The 15,382-nt window shown below is 42.5% G+C and overlaps 1 protein-coding gene across 18 annotated transcripts in view; it reads left to right on the top strand.

Annotated features, from left to right (window-relative positions):
- SEPTIN2 (septin 2) overlaps window positions 1-15,382 on the top strand; it is a 54,817-nt gene that overhangs the window by 17,387 nt on the left and 22,048 nt on the right. For 11 of the 18 annotated variants that reach the window (XR_006273990.1, XM_043491614.1, XM_043491611.1 and 8 more), the window contains 5 exons: window positions 1,562-1,696; window positions 2,025-2,142; window positions 5,372-5,473; window positions 5,855-6,000; window positions 9,219-9,305. Coding sequence is in view for 17 of the 18 variants with exons in the window: in XM_043491614.1 (XP_043347549.1) it covers window positions 1,562-1,696; window positions 2,025-2,142; window positions 5,372-5,473; window positions 5,855-6,000; window positions 9,219-9,305 (588 nt within the window). In the remaining variant the exon portion in view is untranslated. The remainder of the gene's footprint in view (window positions 1-1,561; window positions 1,697-2,024; window positions 2,143-5,371; window positions 5,474-5,854; window positions 6,001-9,218; window positions 9,306-15,382) is intronic. The other 7 variants (XM_038416747.2, XM_043491615.1, XM_038416738.2 and 4 more) reach the window with 2 other exon arrangements.

Here is a 15,382-nt window from a genome sequence, read left to right as displayed (position 1 = left end):
ACTCTGCTCTATCTGGTGGAGTACAGAAATTGACCGGAGAGCGATCTGCAGTCAATTTAGCAGGTCTTCACTAGACCCGCTAAATCATCCGCTAATGCATCGACCACCACTCGTGGATCCCCCAGTAAGTGTAGACAAGCCCTCTGTCAAGCCTCATGCCTCCCAAGTTTCATATGCTTAGTGTAATCGCCTCACATTCAGACTTTCAAAAATAAACAGTCATCTCTAAAAGGTACTGGAGAGAAATAAGCAATTCCCTGGCAAATATTTTTAAGATGCAATTAAAGGCAAAGATAAACATTAAATATAAATATTTATTTTTGAGTTTTAAATATTTTTAAATTAAATTGTCAATTTCTACATACAACTTTAACTGACCTATTGCTGGTCAAATCTTATGGGTGAAATCAAGAAGGATCAAATACGGTTTACTGCAGCCAATGCATACTCTGGAGTGTGCCTCAGGTAGATTGGGGTTCTTTGACTTACAGTGGAGAGATGACCATAAGACACTATCTGGACTGTATGTAGAGGTAAGACTTGCAGAAGTGTTTTCTTGCTGTTAAGTGAATGAAGCGGACAAAGGCTGATGTAGCTAGTCCACCCCTCAGATATGGAATTAGAAGGAAGTTTGATTGGGTGTATCAGTTCTCTTGCAAGAGCAAAGATGGTTTAGACAGGCAATATAATGTATATGCAAGGTGGCAGACAATAATAGTAGCTGCAATACTGCTTTCCTACCTCTGAGCATATATCAGATCCATGTTAAAAGCAGGCATAAATGCTAGTGCAGATCTGTTGTGGGAACAGATTTAGTCTTAAATCTTGTATAAGTGACTTAAAGCTGAGCTTTATTTCTTACAAAAATTTAAGTAAATGTCAGTCCATAAATATAACTGGAATTTCTCAAAGCCCCTTCATAAGCACTAGTAATTACTTTCCATATGTACTTATGTTGTATGCCAACATTTTAGAATGTATAGCCACAACTTGGTTTTACAGAATCTAATATTTATGATCAAATGAACTGATTCATTATGACATAGATGTGATAAGCAATTGGATGCATTTTCTCAGATCTGTTGCATTGCATTTCAACAGGCCTGCCACTATGCTACCAGGGCTGGCTTATATTTTTTCCCCCAAACTGAGTTGGAACGTTTTAAGTCAAGAGTATCTTGAACATCTGTTTAATATTAACCCAAGAGGAAATCTCAGGAGAAAGTCACTAGAGGAATAAATATAGTACTGACTTTTTTTCACGACCCTTGTGCATTTTCTATATATATAATATATACATTAACGCAGGACTTTGACTTGCCTAATGTCCAAGAGTGTGTACTATTGTGGTCTCCAATCTTGTTAGCTTATCTTATTTTCACTGCCCCAATACTTGCTTGATATTTGGGGGGTAGATATTAGGTTCATTGGTTGGTTAAAAGATAACTTACCTTGGTGGTTTATTTTTTCTTTGAAAAATTACTACAAAACCCCTCTTCAGAATATGGAGTGTGAGCATCTAAATGGTCAGCATAACTGTATTAATCCACATGTTTCTTAGTTTTAAGACCATAATTTCTTATACTGATGAGCAATTTGAGCGGTATCTGCATGATGAGAGTGGCTTGAACAGGCGGCATATTGTAGATAACCGGGTACACTGTTGCTTCTACTTCATTTCACCATTTGGTCATGGGTAAGTATCAATACACTTTAATTTTATATTTTAGTTTTTTTTTTATTTTTGGACAACTTTTACTTTGTAAGAGTTTGTGCTCACTAAGTTTGAAAAACAAGACGGGTAGATCATATAGAAACGGTTACATATCACTATTAGAGGTGGTGAATTTACCCTTTTGAGGAGAAGTGGGGGACATTTGGGATGACAATCTAGAATTGTTGAAAATGGAAACTTTGTTAGGAAAAAACCTCATCTTTATAAGATTGTGTATGTTCATCTTAGTGTAAAAATAAATTAGGCATTTAAATACCTGACATTTTTAAATTTCAACATTTATTTTTAGTCTTAAACCCTTGGATGTTGAGTTTATGAAGGCCATACACAACAAAGTGAATATTGTACCTGTAATTGCAAAAGCTGATACACTTACTCTGAAGGAACGGGAAAGGCTGAAGAAAAGGGTAAGTTCTAGTTTTGTTTGCATTAAAGTATATTAATGTTGGCTACTAATAACACTAGTGTAAGTGAGCAGGGAGACTTCAGCCAAGAAAAGTACTGTTCTCCCACATGACACTGTACAGGCATGGTGTACCGTAGCTTAGAATTTGCCAGAAAACACAGTCTTTGGCATCCTGAGGATTGTGATCCTTGTTTTTACTGGGGGTAGTATCCTGTTTGTTAAAATAAATAAATAAAATTCAGCAATGGTCATCTGTCAGTGGGGCAGCGATTTGGCTGTATTGTGGTACAAATCGCCTGTAATATCCAGCCAAGCCTAAGGATTGGACCTGTTTCTTTCACTTTGGGACAGATTGGCTATGAACACTAGTTTTTTAAATTATAAAATGAATTTTAAAATGTTGGGGCTGACTGATGGAAGCAATGGATTAACATAAGCATTAGCACTAGCAAACAAACATTTTAAAGTAGGTGACTCCATTATCATTTAAATACTTACCTGTTTAAATGTGTGTAAGTATAAAAATCATACCCCAACATATGTTCTTTGTGTGAGTATATAAATCTCCCCACTGTATTTTCCACCAAATGCATCCGATGAAGTGAGCTGTAGCTCACGAAAGCTTATGCTCAAATAAATTTGTTAGTCTCTAAGGTGCCACAAGTACTCCTTTTCTTTTTGCGAATACAGACTAACACGGCTGCTACTCTGAAACCTAACATATGTTATCGCTTTCGTTATGTATTGACATCCCCTACACCACTGCTTGGTACCAGTTTATTCCACCCCTTCTTAGTGTCAGATCCTTATAGCCTTGAAGAGCTTTTATGTTTTACTCTTTAATTTTTAAATTAAACGAGCTGATTATATCTGTTTGAGTTTTTACAATGCAAAGTGTAATTAACTTGTTAAAGAGGCCCTGGTGACCCAACCACCACTCTTAAATTTAAAACTTCCACTCATTCTGTAAAGCCTTTCAACTTGCTTCCTAAAGTCTGGTCAGTGAGTTAATTACACTTGGCTTTGAAATACAGGTACTACTAGAAATTTGCAAAAATCAGCTCTTAATTGAGGGAAGGGAAGGAATAAAGGATTTATGGGGGCCAGAATCCAACATAGGAGGCCAGTCTTTAAACTAGTGACCCCATATCTCTGCAAAGCTTTCCCCTAAGTTTGGTATATTTTATTTTGCTTTAAAAATGTAACTGGGAGCAATAAGCAGTTCCAAGTTGAGTTGTTTGAAGTAAGTCTCTAATTTCCTCTGCCCCCCCAAAATTCAGAATCATACTGTTTTTTTCTTTACTTTTAAAATATATAAAATATTGTCTTTAACAATAAACATGGTAGAACTTAATTCATGGATGCTACAATTTTCCTTGTAAACAGTCTCCATCATGTTTGGACTATTGTTCACTGTGGTGAGAGAGCATTTTCATTGTACACTGTTTATGGGTAAATTGAAATGTATGTTTAAATGTGGCTACACATGACTGTTTTGAATTTCATCTGGTTAGTGCCAGATGGACCTAACTCCTGGATTCAGTTACCTTACTGCTTCATATACAACATGTCTTTTTCTTCCCTCCCCTCGTGGATGGGAGTGGTTCCGTCATTCAGCTCTTCAATTTTCAGTGAATCTTCTGAGCTTAAAAAAGGAGAGAAATCTTTTCTCCACTCCAGCCCAGAAGAGAAGTTGAGAATAAGTCTGCTCACTGTTTTGGAGGGAGTGTTTGCCTGTTTATATCAGTGACTTCCAAATTGTGATCCATGAACCGCCTACCCAAAGCTAGCTCTTGCATCATGCTGACTCTCCTTGGTTTCCTGCTGCTACATCATACTGACAGCTAAAAATATATTATATGGCAAGGCAATATTAAGAAAGTCTGTAATTGCTGTAGTTGCCACAGAGATTCTATCACCAGTTGGGAGAGGAGTGTCAATGAGACACTTTCTCATAGTGTGGCCCATGTCTTAGTAGAGTGAGGTTGAGAACCCCAAGCATATTTTTATTCTGTAATTCTTGACCCCATCTGCCCAGAAAGTAAAAAATTGATGTTAAAAACTAAAATACATTTGCTCATAAATTACTATTCAGTTAGTGACTTTTCCCTATGGAAAATTCTCTTCCGCACAATTCATAAAGAAGATGGCAGTCTCCATACCATAAAACAAATGTGATTTGGTTTTTTATATATATAATATTTATATACATTTTTGCTATGCAGTCATGGAAGGCGAGCAGTTTTCTTCAAAAGCAAAATTTAGATAATATGTTTTGAGCAAAGAAGGTAACACTTAGGATCTGCTGGCTACAGCTAGCCTAAGGCTATGTCTACACTACACAGCTCTTAGCAACATGGCTGTATCACCACAGCCGTGCTGTTAAATCATGCAGTGTAGCCGCTGTTTGTTGGCTGTCCTGCCAACAAAAAACTTCTACTCTTTTTTTTCCCCCCCTGCCTCACCCCAAACGAGTGGCATTCGCGTTGTTGGCAGGGCTAGGAGAGCACTCCTGCCAACAACACGCTGTTCACACTGGCACTTGCCACCGCAAAACTTTTGTCCTTTGCGGGAGTGGGTTTAAACACCTGGAAAAACAAAAATTGTCATTCAATTGCCAGTGTAGACTTAGCTTGAGAGAGGGATATTAACTGTGGAAGGGGATATTGCATTTGCATTAGTTTTAAACAAATTTTATAGACTTTAGAGATTACTATTTTTATACTCCCTTCATAATCTCAAAATGGTATTGTAGCAGTGATAAAACACAATAGTGAGTTAATTGCAAAGACTTATGCCTCACTATGAACAATTGCTACATTAATCAGTGCTATTGTTTTTGGGGTAAATTTATGTGCATCTCTCTACAATGTAAATCTGAATTCTCCAAGAAAGTGACAGGAATTTTCCAAAAGGCTAACATAGTGGAGTTGGAAGGAACAGAATTGTCATTTGTCTCAAATTTGAGAGCAAGATTTGTATATTGTTATGATAGGCTTAAGTAATTTTTGTCGGTGTTTAGAACAACTTAGGATAACTAAAAGTCAGTTTACAATAAGTCTCTCCAATTATGGCCTTTATTTTAAAACACAAAAAACTTAGGCAAGTAATTAAGATTTTTAAAAATCTAGGTTTTCTTTGGACATGGTTCTTGTGCAATTAGTTTACCTTGAAAGTTAAAGGATTGACTTGTCATGTATATTACCTTCATTCCTGATATACTCTTTTAGATTCTGGATGAAATTGAACAACATGGCATCAAGATTTATCACCTGCCCGATGCAGAATCAGATGAGGATGAAGATTTTAAAGAACAGACCAGGCTCCTGAAGGTAGGAATAGTTTTTAGATTAGAAGTAGTTGTGATGGATGCAGCTCTTGAGCTAGAAGTGATGTATCATGTTTTACCAGACTTTCCAAGGTGAATATATAATTTTTAAAATGAGACCTGGATTCTGTTCCAGGCTCTGCCACTGACCTGCTGTCTGACCTCAGGTAAGTCACTTTAACTCTGTGCCCAAGTTTCCATGTCTGAAAAATGGGGATAAGATTCTTGCCATTCATTGTAAATTATTTTGAGAACTATAGATGAAAAGTACTACACAAAGCTTATTGCTTTTTTATGCAGTGTCTAGTGAAACTGAATTTATTACTGGTTCTATTTTGGTTCTAGTTCATTCTTGATGACTCTTGATTTTCCCCACCCCCCCCAGGTCAGTATCCCATTTTGTGTAGTGGGATCCAATCAGTTGATTGAAGCCAAAGGTAAAAAAGTTAGAGGTCGTCTCTACCCATGGGGTGTAGTTGAAGTGGAGAACCCAGAACACAACGACTTCCTGAAGCTGAGAACCATGCTTATGTAAGACTATTGCACTTCTATCAAAACTTAATCTTGTGTTCAAACCTCTTTCTTAGGATACAAGAGGTAGTACTGTCATCCTTTTGTCAGTCTCAAGAACCTCAAGATTGAGCAGCACTCCCTGCATATTAAAAGTGCAATCAAAATATCTGCACAGAACTAAAACCTACAAAAAGTTAATAGCATTTTCTAGTGCTTTGTAGCTCAGCAGCCCTATTTGAGGGAGGGGGTATCACCATCAAAAGCTGAGCCTGGTTTAAGGTTTGCATTTCATAACAGGCCCTAGACTCTATCTGTTAAAAAGCCAATTTAAGTTTAAACTGGTTCAAAACCCTGAGTGGACACTTATTTTGATAGTGTTTTTGGTTGAGCGTTAAACGTGTTCCCAGTCACCTTAAGTTGACACTGAAAGAAGTGGAGTTCACACTGGAGTTCATACCAGTTTAAATTCACACCTTGGGTGTGTCATTTCCTCATGTAGACAAGACCTAAGAAAGCTAATGGGGTAGCCCATTATGTTGCCATACACTTGACCATATTAGACAGGCCAACTAAGAACTCACTTTCCTATCTTAAAAGGAAACTAGAGAGAGAAGGGGGGTGAGGTAATAATTGGTCCAATATAAGTTATTACCTCACCTGTCTTGTAGTCGTGTTGGTCCCAGGATATTAGGGAGACAACACTACTACATACATACAAAGAAACTTCAAGGCAGCAACTGGGCCTTTATTACATACGTTCTCAAAACCCTACAAAATAGACTTCTTGTTTTATGTAGATAGCTCTTTGGTAGGAAAGTTCTCTAATAAACTTTTAATATGCTAATATGTAGTTATTCCTCCCTCAAAAGGATATTCATTATTTAGATACTCATTTTTAAAGTCAGGCTTGACAAAGCCCTGGCTGGGATGATTTAGTTGGGGATTGGTCCTGCTTTGAGCAGGGGGTTGGACTAGATGACCTGCTGAGGTCCCTTCCAACCCTGATATTCTAAGAGCCCCTAACTATGCAGACTTCAGGCTGTGCAAAGGAAATTCCTAGGTGACAGTGAAATTTTCTTTTCTCAGACCTTTCATGTCCAGTAGTCTGACCTAACCATCATGGGTTAAATTAGTTGCTAAAGTCTCTCAGCTTTGATGAAAGACTTTCTTGCAAACACTTTAAATTTCAAGGGAATAAACAGTATTACTGAAGGTTTCAGAATAGCAGCCATGTTAGTCTGTATTCACAAAAAGAAAAGGAGTACTTGTGGCACCTTAGAGACTAACAAATTTATTTGAGCATAAGCTTTCGTGAGCTACAGCTTACTTCATCGGATGCATCAGTATACATCGGTGTACTGAAGCTTTGGAAGCGATGTGCTTAGGTTAGGGCTTCTATGAGAGATAGAACTTAAGGTCAGCCTATGATCAAACTGCAGCCAGGCAAATGGAGTCACATACTGAACTATTTTGGTAGTAGTGAGTGGGAGCTGTAAGCCACCCTGCTCTGAAGATAGAGAAACCAAAATCCTGATGGTATCACCAGAAGGTGGAATTAAAGATGAAAAAGTATCAATACCTTTGTGTGTAACTAATGAATATTTTTTTGTTATTTTAAGTGTCAACTGACAGTTTCACAGAAGGGGAGCATATGGCTGTCTTCACTAGAAATGCTGCAGTGCCTCAGAGTAGACACTCACTATATCACCAGGAGGGGTTCGCCCATCAGTGTGGGTAACCCATCTCCCCAAGAGGAGGTAGCTAGGTTGATGAAAGAATCACTCTGTCGACTTAGCGCTGTCTACATGGGGGGATAGGTCAGCATAACTATATCACTCAAGGCTGTGGATTTTTCACACTCCTGATAGATGTAGTGATGTTGACCTAACTTTTTAATGTAGACTTGCCTTCCTTCAGGAAAGGGAGAACATACATAGTGGATTGCATAAGACAAGAAATGCTTGCCATTATCTTTCTCACTGGAGAAGCTGAGGCGGGAAAGAGCAGTGGGAATGTGACCTGGTGTGCCTGGGGTAGCCCTCACTGAAAATGCCAAGGTCATGGCAGGCTGGAAAAGGGAGAGCAGATATTCCCAAAACTGTGGTTATCACTGCAGTTAAACTCGCCAACCGGTCAAAGTGTGCTTCTGATTTTCCCCCACTTCTCTTCTCTTTGCCCCCCCCCCATGCCTTGCTGACTCATAAGGTATATCCCCTAGTGCCTTTCATAGACTATTAGGGTTGGAAGGGACCTCAGGAGGTCATCTAGTCCAACCCCCTGCTCAGAGCAGGACCAATCCCCAATTTTTGCCCCAAATCCCTAAATGGATTGAGCTCACAACGCTGGGTTTAGCAGGCCAATGCTCGAACCACTGAGCTATCCCGATAATCCTTGATGGACCAACAAGCAGGCTTAGTGCTGAGGTCATTCTGTCTGGGGGTGTCATTCAGAAACACTGCACAAGTTTTGAAATACAGATATACCATGCATATCTACAACTCACAATACAAGGTTGATACAAACATATAAACAAGATTATCATACTTGACATATTGTAACATTTTTGCAGCTACTTTACACAGCATATCTGGTCAGATTGATAGCAATTTTATAATGGTATCAATATCAGAGTGTTCCACATATTCCATAGTGTCACAGGGGCCTGGAAGACTTGACATGTCTAATATTCAGGGATACTACTGCCCTGTCTAATATTCAGGCCAGTAGTATCCCTTTCAGAGGGCCCTGGATGGACCTTGCCACCTGAGCCTTCCTGAAGAAGTAATTCTTTTGAGAGTGGTCTTTCCTCATTCTTCCACACTGAAAGGTAACTGTTGTACCTCTTTACCCCCATGTTTGGGGTGAGAAGGCAACGCTTGCTGCTGTTGCTCTGCTCTCTACAAATGGCAAGAAACCTTCATGTTCTCTATACTAGTGCGCTCTCACATTTTACTTTCAGTACTTGGACTGCTGGTTGTTGTGACCTACTACTGTTCAAGAGAAATAAACATTGTAAAAAATGAATGTTAATCTCATGAGGAGAGGAGGAGACATATGGAGGTTCGGTGACATGAGGGTTGTAAAAGAATGCACTTATATTTTTGCATTTTGGGTTCAAATGACCAGACTATCCCTATTCATACTATATTTGAGTCACGCATCAAGAAAGTGCCTCAACAAGTTATGATTCGGCACAGGGCATGGTTTCACTATCAACTTTTTTTTGCTCCTTCCAGTACCCATATGCAGGATCTTCAGGAGGTGACCCAGGACCTTCACTATGAGAACTTCCGCTCGGAGAGACTTAAAAGAGGCGGCAGGTTATCAGTGCATGGTTACAGTCTACCTTTGTCTCCTCTGAGTCTACCTTTTTGTCTGTCCTTCCCCTTCTCATGCTGACCTTTCAGTAGCAGGATCTGATGTACCATAGTATGTTCAGGAGCTGTAACCAAAAACTGGAAGCTGATGGATCAGTCTTTTCTAACACCGAAGATTTAAACATGAATAGAGGAAATGAATTGTTAGTAAATCGGGACAGATAATTGAGTTGATGAAATGAAAAGGATGTATTGAGTTATACTTTTGCTTCTGGTTTCATTGGGATTTGTCCCTCTTCTCCCCCCCCACTCGTTATGAAACACACCCTGTCCATCCCCTACCATTGTCCTGTCACCAGCTATTTGACCTAGCTAGCTGCCTCTTAAATTTTTTTTCTTCCAGGAAAAGTGATGGTAGAAATAGCTCCTTACTCACCAGATCTGCTTCCTGTGTATTCAGAATCCTATTTGCTGATTTCATTGACTAAAATTTTGTGCAGGTTTTATGCCTATTAATGTTGCATAGCCAACAAAGTTATGAGAGATTCTACTCTCTTAGAGTTTGACTGCTGATATAGTATCTAAGAACCAGATAATATCATTATGCATTAATAGAATTGATTAGTAACATCTAACTAAAAACTGGACAGTCTTGTTTGTGCAACTCTTTTGAAGGCATTGGTGTGCAGGTGTCACTAGTTTTGGCCTGCAGAACTTTCTATGGTGATGGTCTGTCAAGGCAGGTTTCCCCACTCTGGCACTTTGAGTGCAGAAATTTTAAAAATTAATACTTACCATTCCAGGCTTGTATTAAACTCCCAAGGTTACAGCTTTTCTCTGACTTTGGCTTGGTAAACACTGCCACTACCCAAATGCAAAACCCCTTTTGGAACCCAGGAAGACGCACTTCGGAATTCCTTCCTGTGCGGTACCCTCAAGCCCTTTCACCTTCTTTCTCCCCCCCCGGCCTTCTGGGGAAGAGCTGAGAAAGAAAATAAAGGAAATTAGCTGTTGCCACCAGCTAATTAAACAACATATGCACCAACCTCTTAGACACCAAAAATCCAATCCTGTTCTTTAAAAAAGGTAGTTTTTATTAAAACCAAAAAGAAAGAAAATACACTTGGAACCTAGGCTTTTGCTAGATTTTAAAGAGCAATTCCAAAAATTAAGCACCCATAATAGCTTTCTTGGGGGTTCAGCTTAAAGGTTACAAGCAAGCAAAAGCATCTGGGGTTAGTACAGAGGATTCAATTAGCCATAAGAAATAAACAGAAATAAATCAAATTGCATCTTTCTAAACATTTCTGATCTACTTGCACATTTGGGACTTCCAAATAAGTACTAGGTATGATCTCATGATTTATGATCATACCTGGCCTAAAGCTTCTCTTAGCATAACTGCTCCCTGTTCCCCTCTTTCCTGGAGAAAAAAAATAACAGACAGAAAGGGGAAGTTTTTTCCCATTTTAAAAAGTTCTAGCCTTCCCATTGGCTCTTTTGGTCAGGTGCCCACTCCCTTTCCTTTACCTGTGGGACTTCAACCCTTTACAGGTAAAGCAAGCAGAGAACAGCCACCAAGAGGGACTTTATAGCTAGCTGGCTGGCTGGGTGTCCATAAAAGGGAGCTTACACCCTTTATCACATGGTCTTCGAGAAGGAAAGAACTGAATTTCTCTGAGGCAAGGCTAGCATTCACTGGGATAGGGAAAGAAATTCTTGTAAACTGAAAACAGTTGATCCAGGAGTCATTGTAAAGATACCTATGGAATGCCATGGTCTTACTTTGTACAAAATCCCTTTTCAGAGTAGTGCTTTACTACTCTGAAGGATCAGAAACAGCTGTAGTTGATCTAAAGCTTGAGATTCTATCCGTTGTTCTCTGTTCAGAATGCATGTTACAGTGGGTATATGTAAACCACACTTCCCACTACTAAAAACTGAATTGTAACTAGTTTACTGTCCTTGGGACTCAGTTGGGTGCAGGTAGAGCCAATGGATGTGAAATGAAGCTGTGGCAGCAGCCACGAATAAACTCTTAGGCTTCCTCACAAGCACCCATTGGCAGGTAGGCTCTACAACTTGCTCAGAACCTTGCTGGATTAAGCCTTTAATAAGGAGTGGTTTACCTTTAGTATGCTAGTTTGCTAATCAAGAACTTGTAACACCTTATCTGTGAGGAATTCCCAATAGCCTTTAGCACCACAGCTTTCTTTTTCCTCCAACAGCTGTTAGGCCCTCCATCCTGAAAGGGTTTCCATGTTAGTTTCCTGAGAGGGAGGAATGGAAAAATGAGTTCTGTTCTCTCCCTCTTTCCCTTACGTTCTTTTAAATTCTCCCTACCATTCTCAAAGAAAGGGGATGGGGTGGTGGTAATACTGTGAGATGGAGGCAAAAGGTATTATATTCTTGAAAGTGTCTCCAGGGTTAGAAATCAGTGTTGGCAGCCTACTTTGAAAAGGAATTTAATGTTCTCATCAGATTCTACTGTATGGGCAGATGTTTTTAAAAACACAGGGTAAACCTGAGGTTCCACTACAAGCACTTTATCTTACCTCTTGCAAACTGCATAGTTTTCCTATATTGCAGAGTAGTTGACAGATGATGCCTACTTTAAAAATGCTAGTTCCCTTTTCTCTGGGAGGTTAGAGGGTCAGAGAAACCACTAGATCCTTCACAGTGGGAGTGAAGGACAGGGAAAACCTCATTTTGATTAAAAATTCATGTTTGTTTTGAATTGGGGGAGATCCGAGTTTCAGGTAGAAATTAATCAGGTATGCCTTGGCTTAAAGTTGAAAACTGCTTTTGTGCATTTCATCCACTAGAGGGTTACATGATTACACACTAATAGGGCTGACAACCTTTCACAATCAGCAGTGGATTTTCCCTGCTGTTAAGACTGGAGAGAGAACCAAATGGGTCAGAATAGAAATAGGTTCCAACCTGTTCTGGGACAAGGTGCTCGAAGCACCACAGGCCTGGCAGGAGTACTCTGAGAAAAACAAGGCTGAAGCACAGCTGTAAGTTATTGGCTCTACTGAAGGTTAGTGACCCACCCGCAATGGGGACTCCAAGCATTGCAGTCACGGAGGCGGGGAACCCAGCACACCGGAGCTTTGCCTGGAATGGAGTCCAACAGAGGGGCAGACAATCGGTGTTAAGCACTACACAAAAACAGCTCATGAATATAGAATTAGGTGCTTCTTAAAGGAGGGCTTTCTACTGCCTGGCAAAGGGCCATGCAAAGCAGCTATATCCTTCAAGAACTATCTCCTACAAGAACAAAGCAGCTGTGTCCTTCAAAAACTATCTATCCCACAAAAACGAAGCAGCTATCTATGTCCCACAGTAACCTCTCGGCTCAAGAAAGCGGAAGTTCCCTGGCTAGGCCATAACAAAGTCTTCCACAGTCCCTTACACTCCTCCCCTCGCTTTCTCGAGCGATGTCAAGGACCGTGAGGATACAGTGCAGAGTGGAAACCGCACACACCACTGGGAAACTAGGCCACGGCCGCAAAGGCAGCAAAAATACAAGCCAAGAAGACGGAACGAATACATAGACGTGTCTACATTGTATTAGGCGGGACCCAAAGTATACAAATCTGTATACGTAATAGTCTTAACAGTTGTCTTCAGTAAGGAATAGTGCTGGACGAGGGTCAGGTCTGTGCAGACGCTGATGAAACAGGTCTCCATCACGGCACCCATGGCATACGTACGCGATAAGCAAAACTACGTCGCATTAACAGCACTTTGGGCTAACACCAACCAGGTATTTACGGAGGAGGTGGTAGTACTTGCAGCGGTGACTCTCATAAGGAGTGCCGCAACAAACGGGAGAGCGAGACCATGCAGGGATAGTCTTCCACTTCCGGGAGTATGTATGCCCATCCTTCCCCGATGGTGAGGACTACAGTGGCCTGCGATTCCCGCTGCAGTACCGTCCACCACACGTTGGCCAATACGTGCCACTTGGTCTCACTCGGTGCTGGTTTCTAGACCTACAGGAGGTAAAGGGAACAGATTACACAGGGCCTCTCCTGGCTCCCATTGCATCGGCCGTCACATTCCAGTGGGCCTTGGAGGTTTTAGCCTTTGTGTGGGCGTCTACATGTCGCACGGCCAGAGGGGCTCATCGGGCATAGCGCAGGAGTTGCTGCCAGAGCACCGCTCCCCACAGGGGCTGGCCTGCAAGTTCCCAACCCTTTGCCTCTCACGCAGTTATTCAGGTCCGGAGGCCCTTGTATAATACCCAGCTGTCCGTATCTATCAACGCCAACATGTGTTGGACTCCTCCCCGCGGCCAGCGAATCACTAGGGGTACATAGGGGCGTCGGTCCCCCACCTCCCTCCCGTGTGTGGCTACCGCAACGCACGGAACGGAAGACCTGCCATGCCCTCAATATGGGTGCTGCAGTTTCCACTCGGCTGGCGGAGCAGAGGGCTCCGCGGGCTTGGTTCATTCCACACTCTTCTCCCCTTTTCCTCCGGCACTACGTCTGGTAGGGGGCAGCTGCATCCATCGCTTATATAAGTCCGCCGTTGGCTTTCCATTGACTTCCTCGCGAGAGACACCAGCCTGCAAGAGATTTAGCCACAAGGTCTTCCGGGGCACCCGCAACTCCCCTTTCTCCTGTCCCCTGCCTTGCTGCCCCTTCGCAGCCCGTATGGCTCTTGGCCTAGCACCCGCCAAGGCGGCCTCCAATTGCATAAGGGTGGCTGCCAAGTCTCCCACACGCCCATTCTCTGCCATGACGACTGTGAGGAGGGAAGGTTTTAACTAATCAGGGGCCAGGCATAAGACTGTGGCTTTAATTGATTTTTGTCACCGGTACATCGTCCAGCCCCATCTCCCCGCCCGTGGAGACGGCCCAGGCCATTCCCAATTGACGGAGAGCTTGCACCGCTTCTGGAATGGTCTTCCAGGGGCGCACCTGTGCCTCCAATCCCCCACCGGGTGGTAGGCCGCCTCCAATGCAGCTTCCAGCCAGCGGTACAACGAGGGGCTTTCTATTTCTTGGCCCCCGGCCTGCGGCCGTGGCGGGTTTGCCAATTGTGCACGTACCTGAGAGTCTTGCGATAGGACCCCCCAACTCTTGAAATTTATAAGAGCAACAAAACCGTGTTACCTGCATTGTCCCAGACCCTCACGAGCCACTGCAGGACACTCTCCCCGGGCTCCTGTCAGAACGTCTTCACCTGCAACTCACTCGTTTTTAAACGTGTGGACAACTTCTTGAGCCACAGCATGGGTCTCCGCCTGCACCGTGCATTCCTGAGTCTTCCCTTCCAGAGCTTGCTGTAAGCGGAGCACCTCCTCGTCCTGGGCCCGGATGGCAGTCAGGAGGAGCCACCCTAGCTCCCCCATCGCCCGCCTTTCCTCCCCGGAGCGCCGGTTCATTCGTAACCGTTGCAACCCCTCAACCAGCTGCACGGGCGTGACCCCTGCAGCCTGTTGAAACTCCGACCAATCCGCCGGGGCAGCCCACCCGGCCATAATCCGCGCTACCGGCCCCCAGTGCTCCATTGGGGGCCATCCTGGTATATGCTGTAGGGACAGCGACGGCTTCCCCATTTCCCCTACCTTCGACCAAAGTGGCATCGCTTCTCAGAGTACCCTGCTCGCTGCTCCAAATGTTCTGGGCCAAGGTGCTCGAAGTACCACAGGCCTGGCAGGAGTACTCTGAGAAACTAGGCTTACACACAGCTGTGAGTTATTGGCTTTACTGAAGGTTAGTGACCCACCTGCAACTGGGACTCCCAAGCGTTGCAGTCACGGAGGCGGGGAACCCAGCACACCAGACCTTTGCCTGGGACGGAGTCCAACGGAGGGGCAGACAATCAGTGTTAATAAGCACTGCACAAAAACAGCTCATGAATATAGAATTAGGTGCTTCTTAAAGGAGAGCTTTCTACTACCTGGCGAAGGGCCATGCAAAGCAGCTGTGTCCTTCAAAAACTATCTCTATCCCACAAAAACGAAGCAGCTATCTATGTCCCACAGTAACCTCTTGGCTCAAGAAAGAGGAAGTTCTCTGGCTAGGCCGTAACAAAGTCTTCCGCAGTCCCTTACACAACTTCTC

The sequence above is a fragment of the Dermochelys coriacea genome, chromosome 9 (assembly GCF_009764565.3).
Source record: "Dermochelys coriacea isolate rDerCor1 chromosome 9, rDerCor1.pri.v4, whole genome shotgun sequence".
In the NCBI taxonomy this organism is placed as follows: Eukaryota; Metazoa; Chordata; order Testudines; family Dermochelyidae; genus Dermochelys; species Dermochelys coriacea.
Note: the sequence above shows the minus strand (reverse complement) of the source record. Positions and strands in the feature narration are given on the sequence as shown.